The sequence below is a fragment of the Ursus americanus genome, chromosome 22 (genome assembly GCF_024610735.1).
Source record: "Ursus americanus isolate L20-20 chromosome 22, mUrsAme1.1.p, whole genome shotgun sequence".
Lineage (NCBI taxonomy): Eukaryota > Metazoa > Chordata > Mammalia > Carnivora > Ursidae > Ursus > Ursus americanus.
In genome coordinates this window covers 26,276,245-26,302,010 of record NC_142148.1, presented here as the reverse complement: position 1 = coordinate 26,302,010, position 25,766 = coordinate 26,276,245, and the positions used below count along the sequence as shown (strand labels likewise).

Here is a 25,766-nt window from a genome sequence, read left to right as displayed (position 1 = left end):
AAACTAGTCCATGTTGCTGACTAACAAAACATAATAAAAAATTTTTATCTCAAATAAAACCAGAAGTGAAAGAAGACATTGCAACAGATGCCTCAAAAATAACAAGAATCCTAAGGTACAATTACGAACAATTATTACTTGGGAACTTCCTAGAAATACTAATCTTGGGCTCTATGCCAGACCCACTGAATCAGAAACTATAGAGGTGGACCCAGATCTGGGTTTTAACAAGTGTGAAAACCACTGTCGTAGAAAGCAGAATTTGAGGCAAAGCTTGTGTACTAACACCTTATTTGGGATGATGCCTTACCAAGCTGTCCATGGCTTCAAGAGAAAATATCATCAGTTGCTTGGCCAGTCAGAACAGTGTATCAGGGGAATAAGGGAGAACACACCTGGCTTCTTCCTATCTCAAGGCCCTTATTTGTCAAAATTTGCCTCATGGGTATTAATTCCCCTTTTCTAAGCTGCCTCAAACATCCCGTCTGAGCAGTCACTGTAGAAAGCAGACCCCATTCCCCAAGATGTGGAACTTCTCCAGAGATGGTGAAAGCATTCAGATGCTTCATGGATTTGCTTTGATCAGGCCTCTGTGCTGAAGTTCCCACCACATTGGCATGATGCAGGCATCATGCAAGAGCACGATCCTCATTCCATCTGGCGTATTCAGGAGTTGTGGTGATGTCAGCAGTGTTCAGGGCTTCCTGTGAGTAAATGGCCAAAGATCTGAGAAGCAGATGGGGTCAGGGAAATCTGAGGAGGCATGTAAAAATGGGTCCATTTAACTTGGTTCAGCTAAATGCCAAAAATAATGCAACAAAATCTAATATACTAAGGAATGTGACCTACCCCGTAATTTTTACTCAGTTATCCATTGACTCAACTATGACACGTCCTATTTTCTGTGTGCCTGCAGAAATTATGTCTTTTAGAACAATCTCATTCTTGGATATCCTTTTCTCATTTACAAAGTATATAAGATATCAATAAAATATTAGTTTTAGCCTTTTATTAAAATAAAAGTTTTAGCCCCTGGCAATTATGCATAGGATCATATTCTCAAACTACTGTTTAGAACCACTATGAGTGACCTTGATCTCTTAATAATTTTGAAATTGACAATACAATTTCAAGGCATATTAAAACACCATGGTGTTGGTTGTTTTTTTCTTGAAGTGATTAAGCAAGCATGTAACTTACAACTTATTCCAATGTGTAGTGATTAACAAGGTGCTCATAACATTTATGGTACAATGCATCCAAATTTCACGAGTGTTGAAATGTGCAAGAAAATGTGTCTGAGATATAAGGAAATAGGTATACGTCAGGCCTGGTTAAATGTGTTATACACATAATCATTTATTGACCACAGTTGTTAAGTTTACAGATCCTTCTTCACATGAATTATTACATTATTATATTTATTATTATGATTGGTTCATTGATAACTTTGAGTCATTGATGGTTTTCCTTTCCACTTTCCAGGCAGTAGAAACCAAAAACTAGCTGCAACAATTATGAAGGCTACAGAAAATACTGAAAATTTGGTTAAGAAAACATGGGATGCCTGGGTGTCTCAGTAGGGTAAGTGTCTGACTCTTGATTTTGGCTCAGGTCATGATCTCAGGGTTGTGAGAATTGGAGCATGGAGCCTGCTTGGGATTGGGTGTGGAGCCTGCTTGAGATTCTCTCTCTTCCTATCCTGCTACCCCTCCCCCTCCACTTGCACATGTGCTCTCTCTCTCTCTTAAAGAGGGCACGTGTTGTGATGAGCACTGGGTGTTATATGCAACTAATGAATTGCTGAACACTACATCAAAAACTAATGATGTACTATATGTTGGCTGTCTGAACATAATAAAAAAAAGAGAAGATAAGAAAAGAAAACATGTGACAAAGGGAAAATTTTCTAACAAGAAGCGCCATAGGCTGTCCCAAACATCTCCCAGGAAAATCCACTAGCCAGCTCCTGTGCATCCTCCCATCCAACAGATAACTACTTCCTGAAATTGCAAATTAAGGTGATGTAACACATTCAACAGAACATACTTACAAATAAAAATGGAACGTCAGAAATCGGGAGTGAACCAGATAATGGGGGAGGATTTCTCTGTGCTTGATTGGGGTGCCTGGAATCTCTTTCATGGGTCATTTAAAATACATGGATTGGGATGATTATTAATACTAGTTGCTACAACAAACAACCCTAAAAACTCATTGGTTCAAGAAAATAAAGTCAGTTTCTTGCTCACATCACACTCCATTCCTGGTCACCTGACTCTCCTGGACAACTCAGAATGGTGATTCCAAGTGGTGACTGAGGCATCTTGAATCTTCCCATTTTATAACCATGTGATCTTTAAGTACTTTGCTTCCAGTTGCACAATATGCGAGATTGGGAAAGCTGATGACTCACCAGAGCTTTTAGAAGCAAGGCCTTCAAGTGGCATGTTTATTTTTGTCCATGTTCCATTGGTAGAACTAGTTAGATGGCCCTTAGCTAACTAACTGTAAAGGAGGCTGGAATGTATAGTCTTCCTATGAACACAAGAAGAAGTCAAACTTAAGATTACCTAGCGGCTCTTTGCCAGCCTACCAAATTAGTGTTTCACTCTTCCCCCCATGTGCAGAACATTCCTCCTCACCTGAGAGGACAAGCCAGAGACTTCTCCAGTCACTGTCTCCAGCTCAAAAATCCAGGATCTCTAGGAAATCAGTTTTCACAATTACTTCCTCTTAATTGTGACCTATAAACCAAAAGACAGGTTCTCTGCTCCTTCCCCTGATACACACACTAGACATAAAATGGTGAAGCAGAGACAAAACAACTACAACAAAGACTCCAACTCAAAAAAGAGACGAACAGAGAGCACACAGCAGTTACTTGCTCATGGCAATCCAAACTCTGAATCCAGAGACCCCAGGTATGGCAGATGCCACCAATGTAAAAATAGGGACATTTTATTTATGAGCCACAAGTTTTCTGGGAAGAAAATCTTCGTTGTCATTGTTCTCTGTGGACAGTGGTTTCACTATAGAAGGTTTCATCTCTTACAGTGTTCCTCCTGGCCAAATCTGAAGTCAGGGAGCACACCTCCCTTTGAGGGGATGCCACTTCTAAAGCCTGCCTTCTGTTCAAAGATGGTGGCAATAAGTTGCTCTAATTCTCAGAAAGTCAAAGAATTTTCAGTAAAGTCTTATGGTTTTCTTGGCAATGCAATTCTAATCAGTGGTATGAAGAGAGAAATGATACAAATTACTTCCAAGTGTGACAATTAAAGCCCTACATATTCTCTTAATTAACCTCGGCAAACCTAGAAGCCATGTCTTCAGATATGGTTCCACTAGGAATCATTAAAAGATCCTAAATAAATGGACAAATGGTCACTGATCATTGATATGAAGACATAGTTTTGTTTTGTTTTTTAGATGTTTTATTTAAATTCAATTTAATTAACATACACTGTATTATTAGTTTCAGAGGTAGAATCTAGTGATTCATCAGTTGCATACAACACCCAGTGCTCATTACTTCAAGAGCCCTCAACATCCATCACCCAGTTACCCCATCTACCCACTACCTCCCCTCCAGCAATCCTCAGTTTGTTTCCTAGAGTTAAGTCTCTTATGCCTCCCTCTCTGTTTGCATCTTATTTTATTTTTCTTTCCCTTCCCCTGTGTTCATCTGTTTTGTTTCTTAAATTCCACCTGAGTGAAATCATATGGTATTTGTCTTTTTCTGATTGACTTATTTCGCTTAGCATAATACGCTCTAGTTCCATTCATGTCATTGCAAATGGCAAGATTTCATTCTTTTTGATGACAGTTTTGTAAAGATATAACTTGTTTCTAAATTGGTTTGCTAATTTGCTGTAATGTCAGTCAAAATCCCAGCAGATTCAGTGAATGCCAACCAAAATTCCAACATATTTTTATAAAATTGAAAAAAAATAATAAAAACTGTATAGAGGATAAAAGGTCAAGATTGTCAAGAACTTCTGAAGAAAAATAAACCATATATTAGAACCATTTATATGACTATAGTTGTTAATATTGAGAAATATTGACACAGGGATAATCATAATGACTGATGGAACAAAATAGGGAGCCCAGAAATAGACCATGTATATAGGGAATTTTGGTATATGATGGACATAAGTGGAAAATCAGTGGGAAAAAGAGACTAGCTAATTATGTGCAACCATAAATTTGGTCATACTTATCGGGATAGTGCAATTATATTCCTGCCTCTTATAAGCATAAGAGAAATATATCCCGTATTAAAAATTTAATGTAAAAAGTAAATTTTTAAAAACTTTATAGGCAAAGAAAGCAAGGCTGAAAATTGTTAATTTCTTTCACTTATTCACAAATACATACTGAATACCAACTGTATTCCAGACCCTCTGGGAACAGCTGGAGCTTCAAGGATAAAAAAGACAAACTAAGGGGTGCCTGGGTGGCTCAGTTGGTTAAGCGTCTGACTCGATCTCAGCTCAGGTCTTGATCTCAGGATCATGAGTTCAAGCCCGACATTGGGCTCCATGCTGGGCATGTAGACTACTTAAAATAATAATAATAATAATAATAATAATAATAATAATAATAATAATAATAAATAAAAAGAAGACAAAATAAAATATTCAGGAAATTCACTTAATATCTTTCTGGCCTTGTTTTAAGAAAGAATTTTTTTAGAAAAACATAGAAAGGGGCGCCTGGGTGGCTCAGTTGGTTTAGCATCTGCCCTAGGCTCAGGTCATGACCCCAGGGTCCTGGAATTGAGTACTGCATCGGGCTCCTTTCTTGACAGGGAGCCTGCTTCTCCCTCTCCCTCTGCCCCTCCTCCCCACTTGTGCTCTCTCTCTGTCTCTGTCTCTGTCAAATAAATAAATAAAATCTTTTAAAAAACACAACAACACAAAAAATGATGCTGTTAAATAAAAGATTGACAAGTTGGTAACAGAGTGGTCCTATCCAGTGAGGAGTGTTTCACTCTTCCCCCCGTGAGGAGACCCAGTGAGGAGACCCTGAGGTCCAACTATTTGTCAGTTATTGATTTATAGCTTGGTTGTATCAAGCCAAAATTTAAATTGTCTGTGTGATTTTATAAGTCTACTAGAAAAAAAAATGTATTATTAGTCTAAAAACAGTTTAATTTATATAATTTTGTTTCATACTAAGACAGTCAGTATTACTTTGCTTTTCTTGCAAAAGATTACAAAACCACAAATACCAATGCCACACATTTCATACTTCCATTATATGTGTCTTTATTGTGATGAAACCTAAAAGCATAGTAAGAAGTTCTTAAAGTTAAAAGCCTGTTACATGAAAACATAAAATGAAAAGATTTCAATGATTTTGTTCAACTCATAAAGAATGTAGAAACCAGTAAGATGTTAAGACTGGTTCAGAGAAACTGAGGAATTATAATCAGCTGAATAAACTCTGAAATAAATTTGCAAATAGATGTAAACCTGTTTAATATGCTGAAGGGCAATAAACTATAACATTCAGGGCTCTTTCCCACCAAACAGAAAACAAGGGCATCCAACCCCATCAATTGCATCTGTCCCTTTGCATTGTTATGATAGTTTGTGTAATTCTCAAAAAAGAATTTTTTTGCAATTATATCAGTTTTCTATGGATTAACCTCTGCCCGCACAAAATTTCTAAATCGGGATAGGCTGGTGGTGGGTATCAAGGAGGGCACGAATTGCATGGTGCACTGGGTGTTATACGCAAGTAATGAATCATGGAACTTTACATCAAAAACTAGGGATGTACTGTATGGTGACTAACATAACATAATAAAAAATTTTTATTAAAAAAATAAATAAATAGCTTAGTGTGGAAAATTATTTAATTGTACACACCCCTAATAGACTAATAATCCCAGGAGGCTCTACTAGGTCATGTCCAGCACTCCACTGAAAGAACACCAGTCATCTCTTTTCCTTATTTCCAAATTCTGGATCATTTTTCTTAACAATTTTTTGATAGAATGGTGCCTTTCTGAACATAACTTTATTTCAAAAAACTTACAATGCATACATAATGCTCCAAAATGCTTTTGCTTGGGGGTAGTGTTTTGTTTTGTTTTGTCTTTGAAAAGAATAAATTATTTGATCTCTAAAATAGAGACTACCTTACATGTTAGCACAGAGTTGTTACATGTATTTAATGTTAGCATGTACTCATTGCCTCTTCTAGACTCATTTTTGTTGCTTAAAATACAGTTATTTCCCCTACCCCTTTGCCCTTTGTAATCCTAAACATACTCTGAGTAGAAGTTCTCTTTTTTAACCTTTTATGTTTTTGGACGGCAGGAGAGTTAATTTGCATAAAACAGAGTGAATCTGCTGAAAAGTCTTTGATGTATTTAATCTAAATGGAATAATATCTATTTACCATTCTTTCAAGGGCGTATTCTTTAAAACACTAAGAAATTATATAGTAAGAATGTTTTGAAGGCTTAATCTTGCAGTGAGGTAGGTTTCATGGAGTATCTGGAGTCATTCTGTAGAAAATCTGGAAACATACAGAGAATCTGGAAATAGGATGGTTTTGAATATAAATACAAACTATTATTATTATTTTGTCAGAGGTGTGTATTCTATGTGTATCTGAGAAGGTTTATAGGGTTTTTTTTTCCCTCTTTGAGGCTCATTAATGATGTTTCAACCTCTTACAGATATACCTATAAAGGAGAGAATTTAGAATTTTTATTTCCTTTTGTAAACTTCTCCCCATAAATATCATGACTACTTTCTGGACAAAATGGGAGATTTCCAGATTTTTCTCTTAGATATTTTAGAACATCCTGCCCTAAGAATAAAGCAGGAAAACAATACTAGTTTGGAGATAATCTCCGGCCACCAATTCCACATTATACTAAGTGATACTGTAGTCATTTAAAATAAGCTAAACATAGATGAGACTTTCTCTTGACCATTTGACAGGTAACCCCACAGAGTAGAGTTTTACCAAAAAAAACCAGTACACCTGAATTTTCTCAGGTATAGGCGGTAAGTGTTAACAGGCAAAATACATGGTTGAACTCAGTTTATAGTCCCTACCTGAAATACAAAGCTTTTTTGAGCTCAGGCGTGGAGCCATGGAATCTCCAGGCCTTCAAACGGAAATACGGAGGAGGATCTGAAAGTAAGGCCATGTGTGAATTCAGTCCACATCCTGTACTCCACCTCCGCCCTTCCTTGGATCTTACAAACTACGCCAACTTGTTGCACAAGAATGACCAGACTCAAAAGTTTAAAATAAATGTCTGCCATTTATTAGAATTGTTTCTCAGGAAGTAAGACGTAGAATGCCCATCAGGCAGGGGCTTGGAATACTCCACCCCTGTACTTAACACATCAAAATTACAGACTCTCTTTTATAAGAAAAGAATTCTTTTAATTCTTTTAATGTACCTAAAAATCCCTGTAAGACTTGTGTTGATGAGCTGTGGAGAAAGTAAGACTGGAGAAGGAACAATGAGAGAAACTGGTGGTCTTCTGGGGAGGGTGACGTGGACCTTATGAAATAGTGAACATCAAAGACACTACTTGATAAGAGTACTAATAGCAATTAAAGTGCAGAGAAATACGCTTTTGTACAAAGGAAATCACATTACTTGTTGAGAAAAGCAAAGGCAAATGGCATGGAAGATCCTTAAAAGAGTAAAAATATACATTGCAGGGAGTAAAGCATTAAGGGTTTCTTAATTACTTGAGTTTTTTCACTTTAAGAATAATGAACGCTCTCCTTTTGGTTATGCAAAAGCTGATTCCACCATTAAATAGAGATCAGTTTGAGTCGGAACTAAAAGCACATTTTAATGATTTGGACATGATAAGCTGAGATGAACTGGGGGATCCAGAATGAGTCCAAGTTTCTGAATTGAGCAACAGGATGAATTGTAGGTGTTGATTACTCAAAAGGGAAGACAAGGAAAAAGGCAGACAGAGTTGGAATTCAGCTTAGGACACTTGAGTCTGAGATGGCTGAGTAATCCAAGAGAACCTAGCAAATACTTAATTCAGTATGTGAGTCTGGGCCTCAGAGATGTTGTCTGGGTTGGACACGTAAATACAGAACTTGCCCAAGATCACACAGCTTCTGAGCAGTGATGGGGAACAGGAACACACCCTTCTGACCACATTCATGCTTCTTTCTCTAAGACATGCAAAAACCAAGGAAATGGGAATCTGTGCTTTATGCCTAGAATTCCTCAATCACTTTCCCTCTACAAAAAACTGCTAAAATGGAAAGTCTGAAATATTACATTTCAACTGCTGTGCTGAACCTGGGACCAATACTATCTTCTAAATATTAAAAGTTGTGTCTAATCATGCTACTTAGGCAGAAAGTTCCTTTGTTCCTTCTTGAAACCTGGCTTCTGCCGAGCCCCTATCCCGTTTGACAAATACATCTGAGTGTCAGTGAATCTCAAAGATATAAACATCATTAAGTTTTCCCACCAGACTTCTAAGTCCCATGAAAATTAAAATCGACCTGTATAAATTGGTCATTTAGTGAGTGCATGGCCTTTAATCCATTGTTCTGGGCTGAAATTGTCATTTGTCTAATAATGGGAAATGCAGGTAAAGTGTCTATGGTGAAAAAGAGAGAGAAATAGGGAAGATAGCAAAGAAATACTATGGGGCAGGTAGCAGAAGAAGAAACCCCAAAAGTGAGTGGGAAAGGACACTCAAGAGAGAAGCCAAGGCAAACCTAACAAAGGCTTCAGGGAAGGGAAGCAATGTTGAAATGGTGGCTAGAGGCAAAGTGGTAGATGGTAAAACCTGAAGAATGCTCGAGTTTTTCAACAAAGAAGGTGTTGATGAGCAAAACCAGGGCCATTTCAGTGAAGTGATATGTACAAAAGTCAGATTTCTCTTAGTTGAGGTGAGATTAGGAATCTGGAACTTAAAGAACTTAGTTGGGAACACTGGTTCTAGAAGTTTAGATCCGAAGAGGGGGAGAAATGAAACATTAGCCATGGAAGAGGAGTATATGTAACACAATGAAAATTCCATAGCATGTCAACTATTAGTTGCAACTAAGTTTGGAGTGGAAAAACAATATCCCTAAATTCGCAGGAATGAAAGGATCTTAAAGGTTATCGAGGACAGTGTCCAGCTTCTGTTCCAAATCCCTCTCTAACACCATAACCACAACCACCTCTGTTTCACACCCAGAAATGCTGAGGGACAAGCCTACTTAATCCACTTTCCAACAGCTCTACCTCTTAGAAAATGTTGCCCTAATTTGTCTAGCAGATTCTTACACTCAATTCTAGTCCTCCATCTGTCTGGTTCTGGTTGACACTGCATCATACCAAACAGACCAGGATGGTTCTCTAGATGTCAGAGGCAACCCTCTTGTCCTTATCCTGATCCTACAGTATTTACTCAGAGTACTCGGCGATCTCCCCTATATATTCACGGGATCATCCAGACTCAATCCGGGTGTCATCTATCCCTCTGCAGCCTCCAGAATGAATCACAATCCTCTTGGTGGTACCAAAGCAGAGCAGAAATGTGATCTCCTCCCTTTCTTGGCACCCTCAACACTACGGAGCTATTCTAGCATCCTGTTTGCTTTCTTGGCCAGGGTCCTTTCCTATATTCTGTTGTTCCCCAACTCCAACCTAACCTTCCCCTGTCCAGTGATGACTACTCACAGATGAAAGACACACACATGAGAAGGAATGCATTTTTATGGAGAGGGTGTTCCAGAATGAGGGAAGAATCACTCCAGGAGGGGGTAAGTTGGTGATATTCAAATTTTAGAGTAGCTTGAAGTATTTGTAACTGACAGGTTGGAGTCAGGGTCATAATTCTTCACATTGTTAGAACGGGCTATTTTCACAGAAAATTTCAGGCAGCACTTTTGACGATTTGGGCAGGTTAGGTATTGAGTTTCATTTTTTCTGCAGGCGTTTCTGCACATGCCATGGTAAAGCTGGCATGGATTCCAAGGCTCTTGGCGCTTGCCATACTGGGATCTGAACAGGCCACCTGGGGAAAACATAGCCATGTTTAGTTTCCTTGCAGCAGTGATAATAGGAGTGGGGAAGCATGATTTAAAAAGAACAAGCCCTGAGAATATTAACAGGATCTGGAGTCAAAACCACCTCAGTTCAAATCTGGGCTCCATCATTAGAGCTTCTCACCCTTCAGCAAGTTACTTCAGTTCTCTGACCCACCACTGCATCATTTTCACAATGGGTGTCATAATAGAGCCAACTTCTTACTGGTTTGTGATGGTTAGATTAGCACATATAGTATGCTCAGAAGAGTACCTCGTGCATAATAAGAAGTAATGAAATATTAGGCAGTGTTGTTGATAAGAAAGTCTTTTCCTGAGGGTCCGGGCCTTCAAGGGCTGCTCCTGTGAGCACGTATTGAACACGTTTTCAAGTGCCTGTATAGATGTGTGCTCCTCGCGCAGAGCTCTATCAGAGACAGCCAGGCTCCACGGTGAGGCAGGGCACACATATTTGAGCCCCTGCATGCCTTCGTGCTTCAAAACTCTTGAGCAAACATGTGTCAGTCGTGTTTGTACATTGGCCCCACAGAAACAGATACCGTATGTACACGTGCAGCACACTGTGTACACACACTGGCACATATGCATGTGTCCCTATTCACATAAATTGACCATATACACATGTGCTCACTGTACAGACCTCTACCACACACTTTCCACATATGGCTAAGGCCCATGCATGAGTATTGATAGCTATATATCAGTCATCCAGATATGTGCATGTGTGTATAGGTTCTTCAGCTGAAAATACTCCAGTGGCAAAGTTCCTGACACTTAACCTTCTATAAATATTAGTCATCAATGGTATTAGTCACCTATTGGAACTTTCAAAGACAAAGGAGCCAAAGAAAATAATACTAACAGTCACTGTCACATGTCCAACATCAACTATGTGTCAGGCATTTTACAAATGATATCTCATTGAACCTTCATAAAAGCCTATTGTTATCTCTGTTCTTTAGATAAAGACACTGAGGCTCAAAGAGAACTCTTGTTCTGTCCACATTTCCATAGCTTGTACTTGACCATCTGTAGGATTCAATTTCTTCTCTATATGATATTACGTCCATGCCCTTTCCTCTCTCTGTCACATTGCCTCTCTATATGATAGGATTTCTAGGACAGAGTGGCATCTTCCTTCATGATGTCTTCAGGTATAAGGACTTCTTCAGCTATCAATAGATAGTCCAAAATCCACAGCTTAGCACTCCAGGACCTTTTCCACCCATCCCCTCATTTCACACCCATTCATCAACACTCACTCTGTGCCATGCCGTGTACTCATGCTAAGCATGCAGAGGTCTCCAATGCCCACCCACATTAATAAAAATTGGACAAGCAAGTCTGACATTATTTCCTGCATGGAAAAAGAACATTTTGATAATTTTTTGACAAAAGAACGTAAAATGTCCCAAGTTTAGATGAAGTTGGAGAATGTGAATGGGAAGAAAGTGGGAAAGAAAATGCCTTAGTAGTAGGCATCCCATAGCATTTGGGCCCTGGTATGTATATGAGCTGCCCCAGAAATTGGCACTCCAGCCCAGAGAAGGCACTCAATTGCTGCTACATCAGCCAGCTTGCTGGTTAACCAGAGCAAGGAGGTAAAAAATGGTACCCCTTCATCCATGTTCCAACCGCTGCATTTCCTACTTTAATCCTCACGCTCATCATAGAACCTCTCTCTCTTTTGGCACCATCCTACTTAAAAAAGGATGAGGTCTTCAGGAGGCCTCGCTAGATTGACACCACACTCTTCTGGCTAACATTTGAACTGGTGGACTTTCATTTTCTCCCAAATACAGTGGATTGAAGCCAAGGCACCCAATGTCTCCTCTTTGTAGTCACCAGAGGATGGATAGGAACATAGATAACAGGAATGAGAATCAGGCAAGCCGACCTTTCCCTCACTCTCTCCATATGAAAAATAGGTCAAGGCAGGCCCAGGAGGATTCTGCTTACTGTGGTTAAATAAACAAACAAAGGTTTTGTTGTAGATATTTCTAGATTCTCAATCCTACAGCTGTTCTAACCCTGTATTGCTCTGCATCTCTACAAATGAATACCCACATGAAGTTAACGTAACCTTTGATCATGCCTCCATCTCCAAATTGAAGTCAGAGACCTGCATTTATTATTTTTTTTCTTTTAATTTATTTTTAAAAATTTTTTTTAAAAATTTCTACTTAAATTCAATTTATTTATTTATTTTTTTTAAAAGATTTTATTTATTTATTTAACAGAGATAGAGACAGCCAGTGAGAGAGGGAACACAAGCAGGGGAGTGGGAGAGGAAGAAGCAGGCTCATAGCAGAGGAGCCTGATGTGGGGCTCGAACCCAGAACGCCGGGATCACGCCCTGAGCCGAAGGCAGACGCTTAACCGCTGTGCCACCCAGGCGCCCCTTAAATTAAATTTAATTAACAATATACTGTATTATTCATTTCAGGGGTAGAATTTAGTGATTCATCAGTTGCATATAACACCTGGTGCTCATTACTTCAAGTGTTCTCCTTAATGTCCATCACACATTTACCCTATCTACCCACCACCTCCCCTCCAGCAATCCTCAGTTTGTTTCCTAGAGTTAAGAGTCTCATGGTTTGCCTCCCTCTCTGTTTGCATCTTATTTTATTTTTCCTTCCCTTCCCCTATGTTCAACTGTTTTGTTTCTTAAATTCCACCTGAGTGAAATCATATGGTATTTGTCTTTTTTTGATTGACTTATTTCGCCTAGCAAAATACCCTTTAGTTCCATCATGTTGTTGCAAATGGCAAGATTTCATTTGTTTTGATGGCTGAGTAATATTCCATTGTGTATATATACACCACATCTTCTTTATCCATTCATCTGTTAATGGACATCTGGGCTCTTTCTATAGTTTGAGACCTACTTTTAAATTTCAGCTTTGCCTCAGACCCTTTGTACTCTGTACCAAGTCTCCCAATGTGAGAAATGGGAATGAGAAAAGTTGCACCAAATCAGAAAATCTCAACTGTGATTGTGAAGAAGGAAGTTAATAAGATGTGTCATACTTTATAATAACCTAGAGAGTTGTTAAGTATACTCACATCGAGTTTCTAGAAATTCTGATTTGATAGGTCTGAGGAGAGGCCACAGCAAAGGTGCATGCACAAATGTCCCAAAAAATATGCATTGGTTCCTGCCTGAAGGGAGAGTCACAACCCTGCCTGACTTTCTCACATTGACCTATAGACATTGCTCAGCCTATTTCCCACTTTGGATTTGTATTAAGAGCAAATTAAAATGTCATAAATCGAAAAACAAAACATATGCTCTAGACTTTCTAACAGTTCCATCCAAAGCCAAAAGCAATGTAATACGTAATTTCTCTGCCACCTGTGCATCCCAATCATGATCCTTCCCTGCCTAACTTCTGAGGTTCTTCCTACCCATATATATGTTTTAGGCATGAGTCATTATATGCTTACTCATTCATAAATGTTTACTAAAACCAACTCTGTACAAAGCACTCACCTCAGCACCAGGAATACATAGATTTAAAAAGACAGAGTCTTGGCTTTCAAACAGTTGAATTTCCTAAGTGTATGTTTGGGGTGATGAAAGGAAAAAATGACTTTGATTTTCCTAGAAAAGTTTGTCCAGAACAGTTCCTGCCCATTAATTCTGCCAGGTGAAAGTATTGAATAGTTATTAAGGAAGCAACACTATGTACAACTTTTGAAGCATATAATGCTGTCTTGCTTTGTTGTTGTTATTTGCAAACCCACCTGTGGTTTCTACCACTGCTCCAACATGGAAACTGAACTTTACTGAGTGAGAATAAGTGTCTCTCAAGTAAAGAGGATGAGGCCGGGTAAGAAATAAGGAGGAGGAGAAAGTGAAGTAGGAAGAGGATGGGAAGGGGAAGGAGGGATAGGAGAGGGAGGAGAAAGGGAAAGAGGAGAAAACAGTGACTCTGAACTCATTCCCAAGAAAGGAGAGACAAACTTAGTTCTCTATGGGGCTGGGATGAGATTATTCCCATGTCTCTCTGTACTTGCCAAGGTTTGAGGAGAGACACTTGAGGACATTCTAGCCTCCTGATATCATCTTTCCTCACTGCCTACAGTTATATTTATTGCTTTTCAGTGCCCTTGAAAATCATACTCAAGAAACTTTTTTAAGAATTTGAAAATATTACCAGAGATTTTTCATGCAGCATTCATTCTCCCCATTTCAACAGCCACAGCTCTGCTGTGATGAATGAGACTGTCTTTCTCAAACTTAATTATCCCCAAACTCAGGTTAGCCACCCCTGCCTAGATAGACCCCACATATGCCTGGCTTGATAACACACCTACTTAAACCAAACACCTAACTCCAACTTGCAGCCTCATCTGTTCTCTAACCACCTAAGGCTCACTTATAAAATTTAACACAAACATGACACTAGCCGAGGCACCCAGCCCCAATTCACAGCATCAATACAAAACACAGCCCAACCACCACCTTCACCCCAACTCTCAGTTCTACCCAACTCCAGCTCCATTCAACAAAAATACCTTTCCTTCTCCAGACTATACCAGAACATCAGTCCAGCCCAATCCTATCAACAGAGTTGCTCACCTTCTCCTCATGCCCAATCATTTTCCTAATATTACTCTCTCTCTCTAAGGTCATATATCATCCCCACCACAACTCACTCTCCCAAACTACCATTGATCCCTCCGGTAGCTCCCCAACTTGGATCTAATCTCTCACATCTAATGCATGCATCAAGCTCCCCTCCCACCGACAGCACCACCTAAAATGCTTCATGCGTCAATACTCCACAATGCCAGGAACAGCAGGAGCAACAGCCTCTTGAATTTGTCTTGGCAGAGCAGAACCAGGGGAGATCTTGAGATGAAATGGACTGTAGGAGTAACATTCACATACCTAAAGACCAGAAAGGCTTTAGGTAGTGCCTATGGTATGTGAATGGGAGTCATCTCAGAGATCACCAAGACAACAATACCACATGCAAGACCCCAGAACCTTTGAGAGAGGCCTGAGTTACCTGGAGTCTTGCGAACCAGGATCAGAAGGATGGAAATGGTCATTAAATAGGGCTTCATGACTGACATGTCCTGAGAGAATGGAGGGCTGTGCTGCAGAGGACCGAACAGAGATCACTGCAGCAGAGCAATGCCCTGCCTTTATCAGTTTTGGAAGTGGGCCAGGGTTGTGTGCAGTGAACTAAAAGGGATGAGACATACCTGGGGTCAACCAGGCAGAAGGATAACACGTATCACATATCTCGGCTGGGCACTCTGTGTAAGTGTGGGAGATTTGCCAGCGGCACCCATGTCAAAGTGGGCCTTCCTTCCCAGAAGGAAACAAAGGCAAATTAGAGGCAGTTGGCATTTTTTTGTGAGACAAATTTGAATGAGTGAATGAATCAAGCAAGCAATGAGAAAACAAATACATAAGTATAAGAAATAAGGAGTCCTTATGGACTATGAGAAACAAACTGAGGGCCTCAGAGGGGAGGGGGGTGGGGGATTGGGATAGACCGGTGATGGGTAGTAAGGAGGGCACGTATTCCATGGTGCACTGAGTGTTATACGCAACTAATGAAGCATCGAACTTTACATCGGAATCCGGGGATGTACTGTATGGTGACTAACACAATATAATAAAAAATCATTAAAAAAAAAAAAGAAATAAGGAGTCCTTTCGTAAATATTTGTCTTTACCCTCCTTGAGAGTAGAGTGTCCCCTCTGTCAGTAGTACTTACTGCATTTCCAATCCAATACTAGGCATGAAGGACCAACAAAAGAGAAGGGAAAGAAATGATGATCAAAGAAAAGATGGAGAAGATAAACTGAAGGGGAAATATATGGGGGAAGGGAGGGAAAGACATGAGGCAAAGATAATGGCAGTTTATATTTACCATGAATCAACCATGTGTCAATTTCTGTACTAAATACTGTGGTCTAGATCTGAACACTTACCACAACACTGTGAGGTTAGATAATATTTTCCACTTCATGGATGAGGGCAAGAAAATTTGAAGAGGTGATGTAACATTCCTAAGCCACACATCTGATGGGACATAGAGTCTAGATTAGAAATGATATCTGGAACATAAGAAATAGCAGGAAGATCGGTAGGAGAACGAAGGGAAGAATGAAGGGGGGGTAAACAGAAGGGGGAATGAACCATGAGAGACTATGGACTCTGGGAAACAAACTGAGGGCTTCAGAGGAGAGGGGGGTGGGGGATTGGGATAGGCCGGTGATGGGTATTAAGGACGGCACGTATTGCATGGTGCTCTGGGTGTTATACGCAAATAATGAATCATGGAACACTACATCAAAAACTAAGGGTATACTCTATGGTGACTAACATAACATAATAAAAATTTATTTAAAAAAAAGAAATTATATCTGTCTGACAGTATATGCCTTTGAGGGTTTCCATTCTTCCTGTGAGTGGAAGAACAGAAATGAGAGATAAGACAAAAACATAATCAAATGCTAAAAATCAGAGAGTGATTTACTGTTCAAGATAATAAATTTAGTTTGAGGAATTCAGTGCTCATCTCTTGAGAAATGAGAATGAAAGGATTTTTTGGAGGAAAGCACATTGACTTTTTACTCCAATGAATCATGTGGAAGGTGGATGGGTGGGATCCAGTCTTTTGAATGGATGTCTGGAAATGAATGAAAAGGCTCTTTTCAAAAGTCTAAGATCAGATTGCTACATCTTGCCACAACAAGGCAAATGGAACTGGACTAGTCTTCCCACTATAAGCAACTCTAACACTTGAAAAATAGAGAAAGAGTAACTATTTCAGTTACTGAATTAAAGGCAAAGCAGAAATGAAAAGGCAACTTACAACGTGCGAAAATATTGCAAACCATTATCTGATAAGGGGTTAATATCCAAAATATATAAGCAAGTCATACAACTCAAAAACAAAGAACAGATCATCCAATTAAAAAGTGGGTAAACAAACTGAGTAGATATTTTTCCAAAGAAGATGCTCAGATGGCCAACAGGTACATGAAAAGTTGCTCAGCATCACTAATCATCAGGGAAATGCAAATCAAAACCATGAGATACCACCTCACACCGGCTAGAGTCACTCTGACCAAAAAAGACAAGAAATAAAAAGTGCTGGTGAGGATGTGGAGAAAAGTGAACCCTTTGTGCACTGTGGGCAGGAATGTAAACTGGGACAGCCACTGTGGAAAATTATATGGAGGTTCCTTAAATTAAAAATAGTACTTCCAAATGATTAGGAATTCCACCTCTAGATATGCATCTGAAGTGAAAGCACTATCTCAAAGAGATAACTGCACTTCCATGTTAACTGCAGCATCGTTTACAATATCCAAGACATGAAAACAACCTAAGCATTCATCAACAGATAAATGAATAAAGAAACACTCTCCAAGAAAAGTGTATGCCTGGTCAAAGGACTAGGGGAAGGGTAGTCTAACAACAGAAAACCATCTTGGCAATACTCACCGTACTCCAATAACACTAATGGAAATATCTCAGCCCTCCTTTCTCCATGGTTTCAGAAAGTTTTCACACCCTACCCATGGTGTTCACCACCCCCCCCCCCATGAAAGCAGTGCTCAGACTTCCTCACCAGGTGATGTTGGTAGGGACATATGAGGAGGTAATCTTCCATCTCCTGAATGGCAGAAGCAGGAGTTGCTTTGATTCTCTTGTGAAGTAGTGTCAACTAAGCCCAGGGGGTAGCTGAGCCTCCTTCTCCACCCACCGTTAATGGAGACCGAATAACATAGTGTAAGTCAGAGCTAGTAAGCACTTTGCTTTTCCCCCACCCTGCTTTGCCAGCATAATCCGAAGGGGAGACTAAATATATACAAGTGCCCAGCCTCAAGCTATGTCTCAGCAGAGGATTGCCTGCTAAGAAGAAAAAGGAGAAAGAGGAGAATAATAATTCAGAGTCTCATAATATTATATCCAAAATGTCCAGAACACAATTTTTTAAAAAATCACTCTTGCCAAGAAACAAGAAAATAACAACATGAATTGGTGGGGAGGGGCAGAGGCGGGGAAAATGAATAGACACCGATACCAAGTTTAATCAGATGTTGGGATTTTCTGATAAGAATTTTAAAGCAGTCATCATAAAATATTTCAAGAAGCAATTAATAATTATTTTGAAGCACATAAAAAGTAGGAAAGTTTGGCAAAGAAAATAGAAGCTATAAAAAAACTGAATGGTTATTAGAAAAGAAAAATACAATTACTGAAATTTTAAAAATTTACTAGAGGCATTCAGTGGTAGAGTGGAGATGATAAATGATACAGGTGATGAGGGAAAGGTCAGTAGAATTTGCCCAATCTGAGCAACAGAGGGGAAATAGATTGAAAGAAACAAATGGAGTTTCAAGCACCTGTGGGACAATTACAAAAGAGCTAATATTCAAATCATCTAAGTCCCAGATGAGAGGAAAAAAAGAGAGAGTGGGACTGAGAAATGTATGTGAAGAAATAATGGCTGAAATACTCCCAAATCTGGCAAAAGGGATAAACCTATAGATTTAAGAAGCCAAAAAAAAAAAAAAAAAAACCCCAAATAGAATAAACCTAAAGAAATCAATGCCTAGATACATTATAATAAAACTTCTGAAAACTAAGTACCAAAAAAATCGTGAAAACAGCTAAAGATAAATGATTCACTGCTTTTAGTAGATCACAAATTTGAACGATAGGCGATTTCTCATCTGAAACTATGGAGGCCAGAAGTAGGAGACATAACATTTCTCATGTACTGAAAGAAAAGAATTTCTCATGTACTGTCAACCTTGTAGTCTATATCTGGAAAAACATTCCTTAGGAATGAAGAGGAAATAAAGACATTCTCAGACACAGGGAAACTAAGAGAAATTGCTGACAGCAAACCAACCATGAAAGAATAGCTAAACAGAAGGGAAATGATAAGAGAAGAAGGCTTGAAAGTTTAGAAAGGAAAGAAGAACATTAAAATGGGTAAAAGTAGAGGAAAATATAATAAACTATTCTAATTCTCAATAGTTTCCTATCATATTTCATGCTTAAAACAAAAAAAATTTTAGCCACATTTTTGGAACACTTCTATTTTTTTTTCTTATTATGTTATGTTAGTCACCATACAGTACATCCTTAGTTTTTGATGTAGTGTTCCATTAAAACAAAAATTTTGATGCCATATGGCATAGTGTTCAATGTATGTAGAGAAAAAAGTTTAGATGATTATATATATTTTTATAACAATTTTTTATTATGTTATGTTAGTCACCATAGAGTATATCCTTAGTTTTTGATGTAATGTTCCATGATTCATTATTTGCATATAACACCCAGTGCACCATGCAATGTGTGCCCTCTTAATACCCATCACTGGCCTATCCCAATCCCCCACCCCCCCTCCCCTCTGAAGCCCTCAGTTTGTTTCCCAGAGTCCATAGTCTCTCATGGTTCATTCCCCCTTCTGTTTACCCCCTCCCCTTCATTTTTGCCTTCGTTCTCCTACCGATCTTCCTGCTATTTCTTATGTTCCATAAATGAGTGAAACCATATGATACTTGTCTTTCTCTGCTTGACTTATTTCACTTAGCATAATCTCCTCCAGTCCCGTCCATGTTGCAGCAAATGTTGGATAATTGTTCTTTCTGATGGCTGAGTAATATTCCATTGTATATATGAACCACATCTTCTTAATCCAGTCATCTGTTGAAGGACATCTCGGCTCCTTCCACAATTTAGCTATTGTGGACAATGCTGCTATGAACATTGGGGTGCATATGGCCCTTCTCTTCACTACGTCTGTATCTTTGGGGTAAATACCCAGTAGTGCAATGGCTGGATCATAGGGTAGCTCAATTTTTAACTTTTTAAGGGACCTCCACGCTGTTTTCCACAGTGGCTGTCCCAACTTGTATTCCCACTAACAGTGTAAGAGGGATCCCCTTTCTCCACATCCTCGCCAACATTTGTTGTTTCTTGCCTTGTCAATTTTTGCCATTCTAACTGGCATAAGGTGGTATCTCAATGTGGTTTTGATTTGAATTTCCCTGATGGCTAATGATTTTGAACATTTTTTCATGTGTCTGTTAGCCATTTGTATGTCTTCATTGGAAAAGTGTCTCTTCATATCTTCTGCCCATTCTTTGATTTGATTATTTGTTTCTTGTGTATTGAGTTTGAGTTCTTTGTAGATCTTGGATACCAGTCTTTTATCTGTAGTGTCATTTGCAAATATTTTCTCCCATTCCGTGGGTTGCCTCTTAAATTTCTGTGGAACCAGAAAAGGCCCCGAATCACCAAGGAATTGTTGAAAAGGAAAAACAAAGCTGGGGGCATCACATTGCTGGATTTCAAGCTATACTACAAAGTTGTGATCACAAAGACAGCATGGTACTGGCACAAAAACAGACACATAGACCAATGGAACAGAATAGAGAACCCAGAAATGGACCCTTGGCTCTTTGGGCAACTAATCTTTGACAAAGCAGGAAAAAACATCCAGTGGAAAAAAGACAGTCTAGTCTCTTCAATAAACGGTGCTGGGAAAATTGGACAGCTACATGCAAAAGAATGAAACTTGACCACTCTCTCACACCATACACAAAGATAAACTCCAAATGGATGAAAGACCTCAATGTGAGACAGGAATCCATCAAAATCCTAGAGGAGAACATAGGCTGCAACCTCTTTGACATCGGCCACAGCAACTTTTTTCATGACACATCTTCAAAGGCAAGAGAAACAAAAGAAAAAACGAACTTGCGGGACTTCATCAAGATAAAAAGCTTCTGCACAGCCAAGGAAGCAGTCAAAAAAACTAAGGATGATTATATTTTTTAACAAGATTTATTTATTTATTTTAGAGAGAGAAAGAAGAAGAGAGCAGGATGGGGGAGGGGCAGAGGGAAGGGAGAGCAAGAATTTCAAGAAGACTCTCTGCTGAGCACGGAGCCCAGTGTTGGGCTCAGCCCCAGACCCCTCAGATCACGACCTGAGCCAAAACCAAGAGTCGAACTATCAACTGACTGAGCCACCCAGGTGCCCAGATGATTATATTTTTAAAGTGCGGAGGCTAAAGAAACTCAAATGGAAGTAAGATTACTGCACTTCACTTGAAATGGTCAGACGTTCATGCCAGCAGATTGTGATCAGTTACATATGTATATTTCAATCACTAAGAAAACTGTATAAAGTAATATACTTTAAAAAGCCCACTATAAAGTAAGCAAAACTAGATCAATCCTAAACATTGTTGAAATAACACACAGGAAGTTTGGAAAAGAGAAAGGGTGGGAACAAACAGAAAACAAATAATAAAAATTGAAACACTTAAGCCCTAATATATCAATAATTACCATAAATGTAAAAGATCTAGAGGACAGTAATAAAAATGGTGAGTTGCGAATGCCAGAATTTCACCTCTCCATAAAAGCAATGAGAACACTGTCAAATGGTCAGAATCACCTTTGTTAGAACTTTGGAAATTAATCAAAGATGTGTAACTGCCTGAGAGCACTTATTCAAGAAAAAAGGCTGACACAGTGAAACAGTGAGCTGTCTAGCATTTTACTTTACCCCAGTACCATCTCCCACTCCCAAACTCAGTGGTAGCCTTGAAAGTAATAGCCTGCATCCTCAGTTCTGGAAAGAACAGAGCAGACACCACATCATTTGATCTATCCGGTGTCTCCCTGCAAAATTGGCATAAAAGACTTGACTTTATTTCACTTGACTCCGAACTGACTGCTAAAGATCCTATTAGGGGACATTTGCAAAAAAAAAAAAAAAAAAAAAAAAAAATTACAGGCATATATTTTAGTCAGAGCTGCCTGCAGAGATAAATAATGGTTGAGGGGGGAAAAATAGAAAAATCAAACAGCTTGGGAGGAAAGGCTAGGGCATAGATGTCCATATGGGCTTTGAAAAACTCTGACACATTCATGCATGCAAAGAAACAAGGAAGTATGACTCTTACACAGGGATTAAAACAATCAATAGGAAGTGTTCTAGAGGAAGCCTGTACTTTGGATCTTCTAGACAAAGACTTTAAATAAAGTCCAAACAGGGAAAGAAACTATGTCTAAAGAACTAAAGAAGATACAAATAAATGGAAAGACACCCATGTCCATGGACTTAATATTTTTAAGATGTCAGTACTACCCAAGCAATCTACAGATTCAGTACAATCTCTATCAAAATCCCAGCAATTGTTTTTTCAAAAATAGAAAAATCCATTCTAAATTTCATATGGAATCTTAAGGATCCCTGAAACACCAAATAATCTCAAAAAAGAGCAAAGTTGGAAGCCTCATACTTTGTGATTTTAGAACTTGCTACAAAACAGTGTGTTACTAACATAAATACAGACATATAGGGCTCAGTCACTTAAGTGTCTGCCTTCAGCTCAGGTCAGGGAGGCTGCTTCTCCCTCTCCTCCCGGATCACTTTCTCTGTCTCTCTCTCTCAAATAAATAAATAAAATCTTTAAAAAAAAAAAAAAAGGTAAAGACAGACATATAGACCAGTTGAATAGACTGGAGAGTCCAGGCATATAGCCCTCATATATATGCTTAGGTAATTTTTGACAAGAGTGTCAAGACAGTTCAATGGGGAAAGAACAGTCTTTTCAATAAATGGTGTTGGAAAAACTGGATATTCACATGCAAAAAAAGATTAAATTGGAGCCCCACCCCTCTACCATATACAAAAATTAACAAAAATTGATGAAACACTTAAGTATAAGAGCTAAAACTACAAAACTCTCAGAAGAAAACATAGGGAGAAAGCTTTATGACATTAGATTGGGTGATGATTTTTTGGATATGACAGCAAAGGCACAGATAACAGTAGAAAAATAAGTATGTTGGACATGATCAAAATGTAAAACTTTTGTGCATCAAATATCACTATTTAAAGATTAGAAAGGCAAACCATGAAATGGGGGAAAATATTGGCAAATCATATATCTGATAAGGATATTAACAAGGCATAGAGTAGTAATATCCGGATTATATACAGAAGTCTTCCAGTTCAACAGATCCTGGTTAAAAATGGGCAAAGAACTCGAATAGACATTTTTCCAAAGAAGATATACAAATGGACAAGGGCATGTGAAAAGTTGCTCAAAATCACAAATCGTTAGGGAAATACAAATCAAAACCACAATAAGATATCACCTTAAACCCATTAGGATGGTTTTATTTTTTAAAAAATGAAAATAACAAGTATTGGCAATGATGAAATTGGAGCTTTGTACACTGCTGATGGGAATGTAAAATGGTGCAGCCCTATGGAAAACAATACAGTGACTCCTCAAAAAATTAAGCATAGCATTAACATATGATCCAGCAATTCCACTTCTGGGTCTATACTTTTAAAAAATGAAAGCAGGGATCCAAACAGATATTGATACACTTATGTTCATAGCAACATTATTTACAACAGCCAAAAGGTGGGATAAACAAAATATTATGTATACATAGAATGGAATATTATTTAGCCTTAAAAAGGGATACAAATTCTGACACATGCTACAACATGGATGAATCTTGAAGATATTAAGGAAAGCAAATCGAGCCAGTCACAAGAGGACAATTATTGTATGCTCCCACTTATATATTAGAGGAGTCAAACTCATAGAGACAGGCTGCCAGGGGCTGGGGAGGGGGAAAGAAGAGGAGAATGGAGAGTTAATATTTAATTGGGTACACAGTTTGTCTAATACTGCTGTTATTCTAGGCAGGTGGAACTTTTTGAACCCAGCTGTTCAACTGCCAGATCCAAAATGAGTAGAACATGACTGCTTCAGTTAAGAGAAGATACTCATCCTAGGCTGCTATAGCTAATGTTTCTATTCCCAATGCTGGCTTAATAGAGTTCACTAATGGATCATCTATGAGAAACCCACGGGTGAATATTAAAGCATACTATGCAATATCAGTCCTCACGAGATTTTGGCGGCTATGTGGTGACAAACATAAAATCAGCCAAGCAGCATCACTCTAGCTCTTACATGAGCTTTAAATTAGCCACCAGTCTTAAAGAGAATATCTCTACTGACAGTAAATACGTGTGTGAAGCCTACATGCTATCTGGAAGAATAGAGCTTTCTAACATCAACGAGAATAAAATGTCACATGGAAATGAATTGCTAATTTATTAGAGTCATTGCAATTTCCCAAACAGATTTATGTAATTCATTGTAGAACTCATACCAGATGAGATGAGCTATCTGAAGGAAATGAATTTGCACAAAAACGTCTCCTAAGGTTTGGACTGGGGAAATTGAAGCCCTATTACTTCTATCCAGAGACTCCTATTCACAGTGTCAGAAATACGCAACTCCCCCAAACTGGTTAATTAGAAATCAAGGAGAGCTAAGAAAAGCACCACAGGAATATGGGGATTACCCCATGGTATTATTCCTGTACCCCAGTTGTGCATACATAGCTTTTCATGCCACCTAACCAGCAATATCATTCAAACAAAATGAATTCACTAGAAGTCTTGGAATTATACCACTCCTATATAAGGACCAATCAATAAATAGTACAAACGTGCTGTTTGTCAGAACATTTCTTTACAGGAAACAGTTAAGTTACATCAAGGAAGCCCCACTGGGGCCCACATTACATAGGACCTGGGGGTGAATGAATATTGTAGAGCTTCCGCCATCAGAAGGTGAGAAATTCTGTTTAGTAATAGTATGCACTGTTGCCATTGTCTAAAGTAGGTGGTCAAATGATGAGCAGTCGTACTGAATTATATCATCCCAATCTTTGGAATTCCTGAACATCTAGAATCCAAAAGATGAAGTCACTCTATTTCTGTGGTAAATCAGCAGCTCTATAAGACCTTACAAATACCAATAACTTAACACACTACTTATCGTCCCTAGTTCTTCAGAGAAGTAGAATGAATGAACTTTATCCTAAAGAATTCTTTGGCTAACATATCAAACCACTGGTTTATGGTGATCAACAGCCTTGCCTTGGTTCTATGAAAATTAAAGTCAACTCCCATTAGCAAGTATGATATTTCTCCCTTTGAGTTAATGTTTGGAAGTTTAATGAATTTAGGGGTTAAAACTAATCCCTGACCTGATAACAATGAAAAGTACATCAGACAGAAAGAATTTGCTTGTTTCCCTAGGCTCATTATGCCATCGTGTGGCCAGATGAGAGAAGCCTCCCCCTGAGAAGATATGTCATCAATGCAGAGTAGGAGACAAAGTCTACATCTAAGTATTCTAACAATTGGCTGGACTGTTGTCCTATTGGAGAGGACCTTTCCAGATGTTGTTGATAACTAATACCACTATCAAAGTGAAGAAGCAACACAGCTTTTCATGTGAGGCCAGTATCTATGACTGAATGGGTTATAATTCCCATTAAGGACCTTAAAGTTACATTCTCCACACAGTAACTGAAAATAATACGCAAGATGAAAACATGAGAGTCTCTAATGGACTGATGGCAAGAGAGGCAAGGCAGACTGCTCTTACTTTCCTTTTAGTTATACTGACCAGTATAATTCTAATAATTTTATTTTGTACTAAACATGGAGCTCATAGTTTTATGTCTCCTTCTTTTAAAAATAAGTATACCAACCTCATGGAATTTTGTACCAACTAAAAATTGCCCTGAATATGGGGTTAAGGCTCAAGAAATCCCTTTATTTGTCTGTAACACTTCAGATGCACTGATTGGG

At 38.7% G+C, this 25,766-nt stretch overlaps 1 protein-coding gene and 1 long non-coding RNA gene across 2 annotated transcripts in view; one reads left to right on the top strand and one right to left on the bottom strand.

Moving 5' to 3' along the window:
• Positions 1 to 25,766, top strand: part of LOC148108048 (uncharacterized) — a 305,012-nt gene that overhangs the window by 216,357 nt on the left and 62,889 nt on the right. Inside the window, exon 2 of the long non-coding RNA XR_015721197.1 lies at positions 1,486 to 1,584. This is a non-coding gene — a long non-coding RNA (uncharacterized LOC148108048). The remainder of the gene's footprint in view (positions 1 to 1,485; positions 1,585 to 25,766) is intronic.
• Positions 9,790 to 15,147, bottom strand: DEFB116 (defensin beta 116). The gene is made up of 2 exons (XM_045810162.1): positions 15,081 to 15,147; positions 9,790 to 10,028 (listed from the first exon to the last, which is right to left on the bottom strand). Exons 1-2 carry the CDS (start codon positions 15,145 to 15,147, stop codon positions 9,790 to 9,792), a joined length of 306 nt encoding a protein of 101 aa, XP_045666118.1.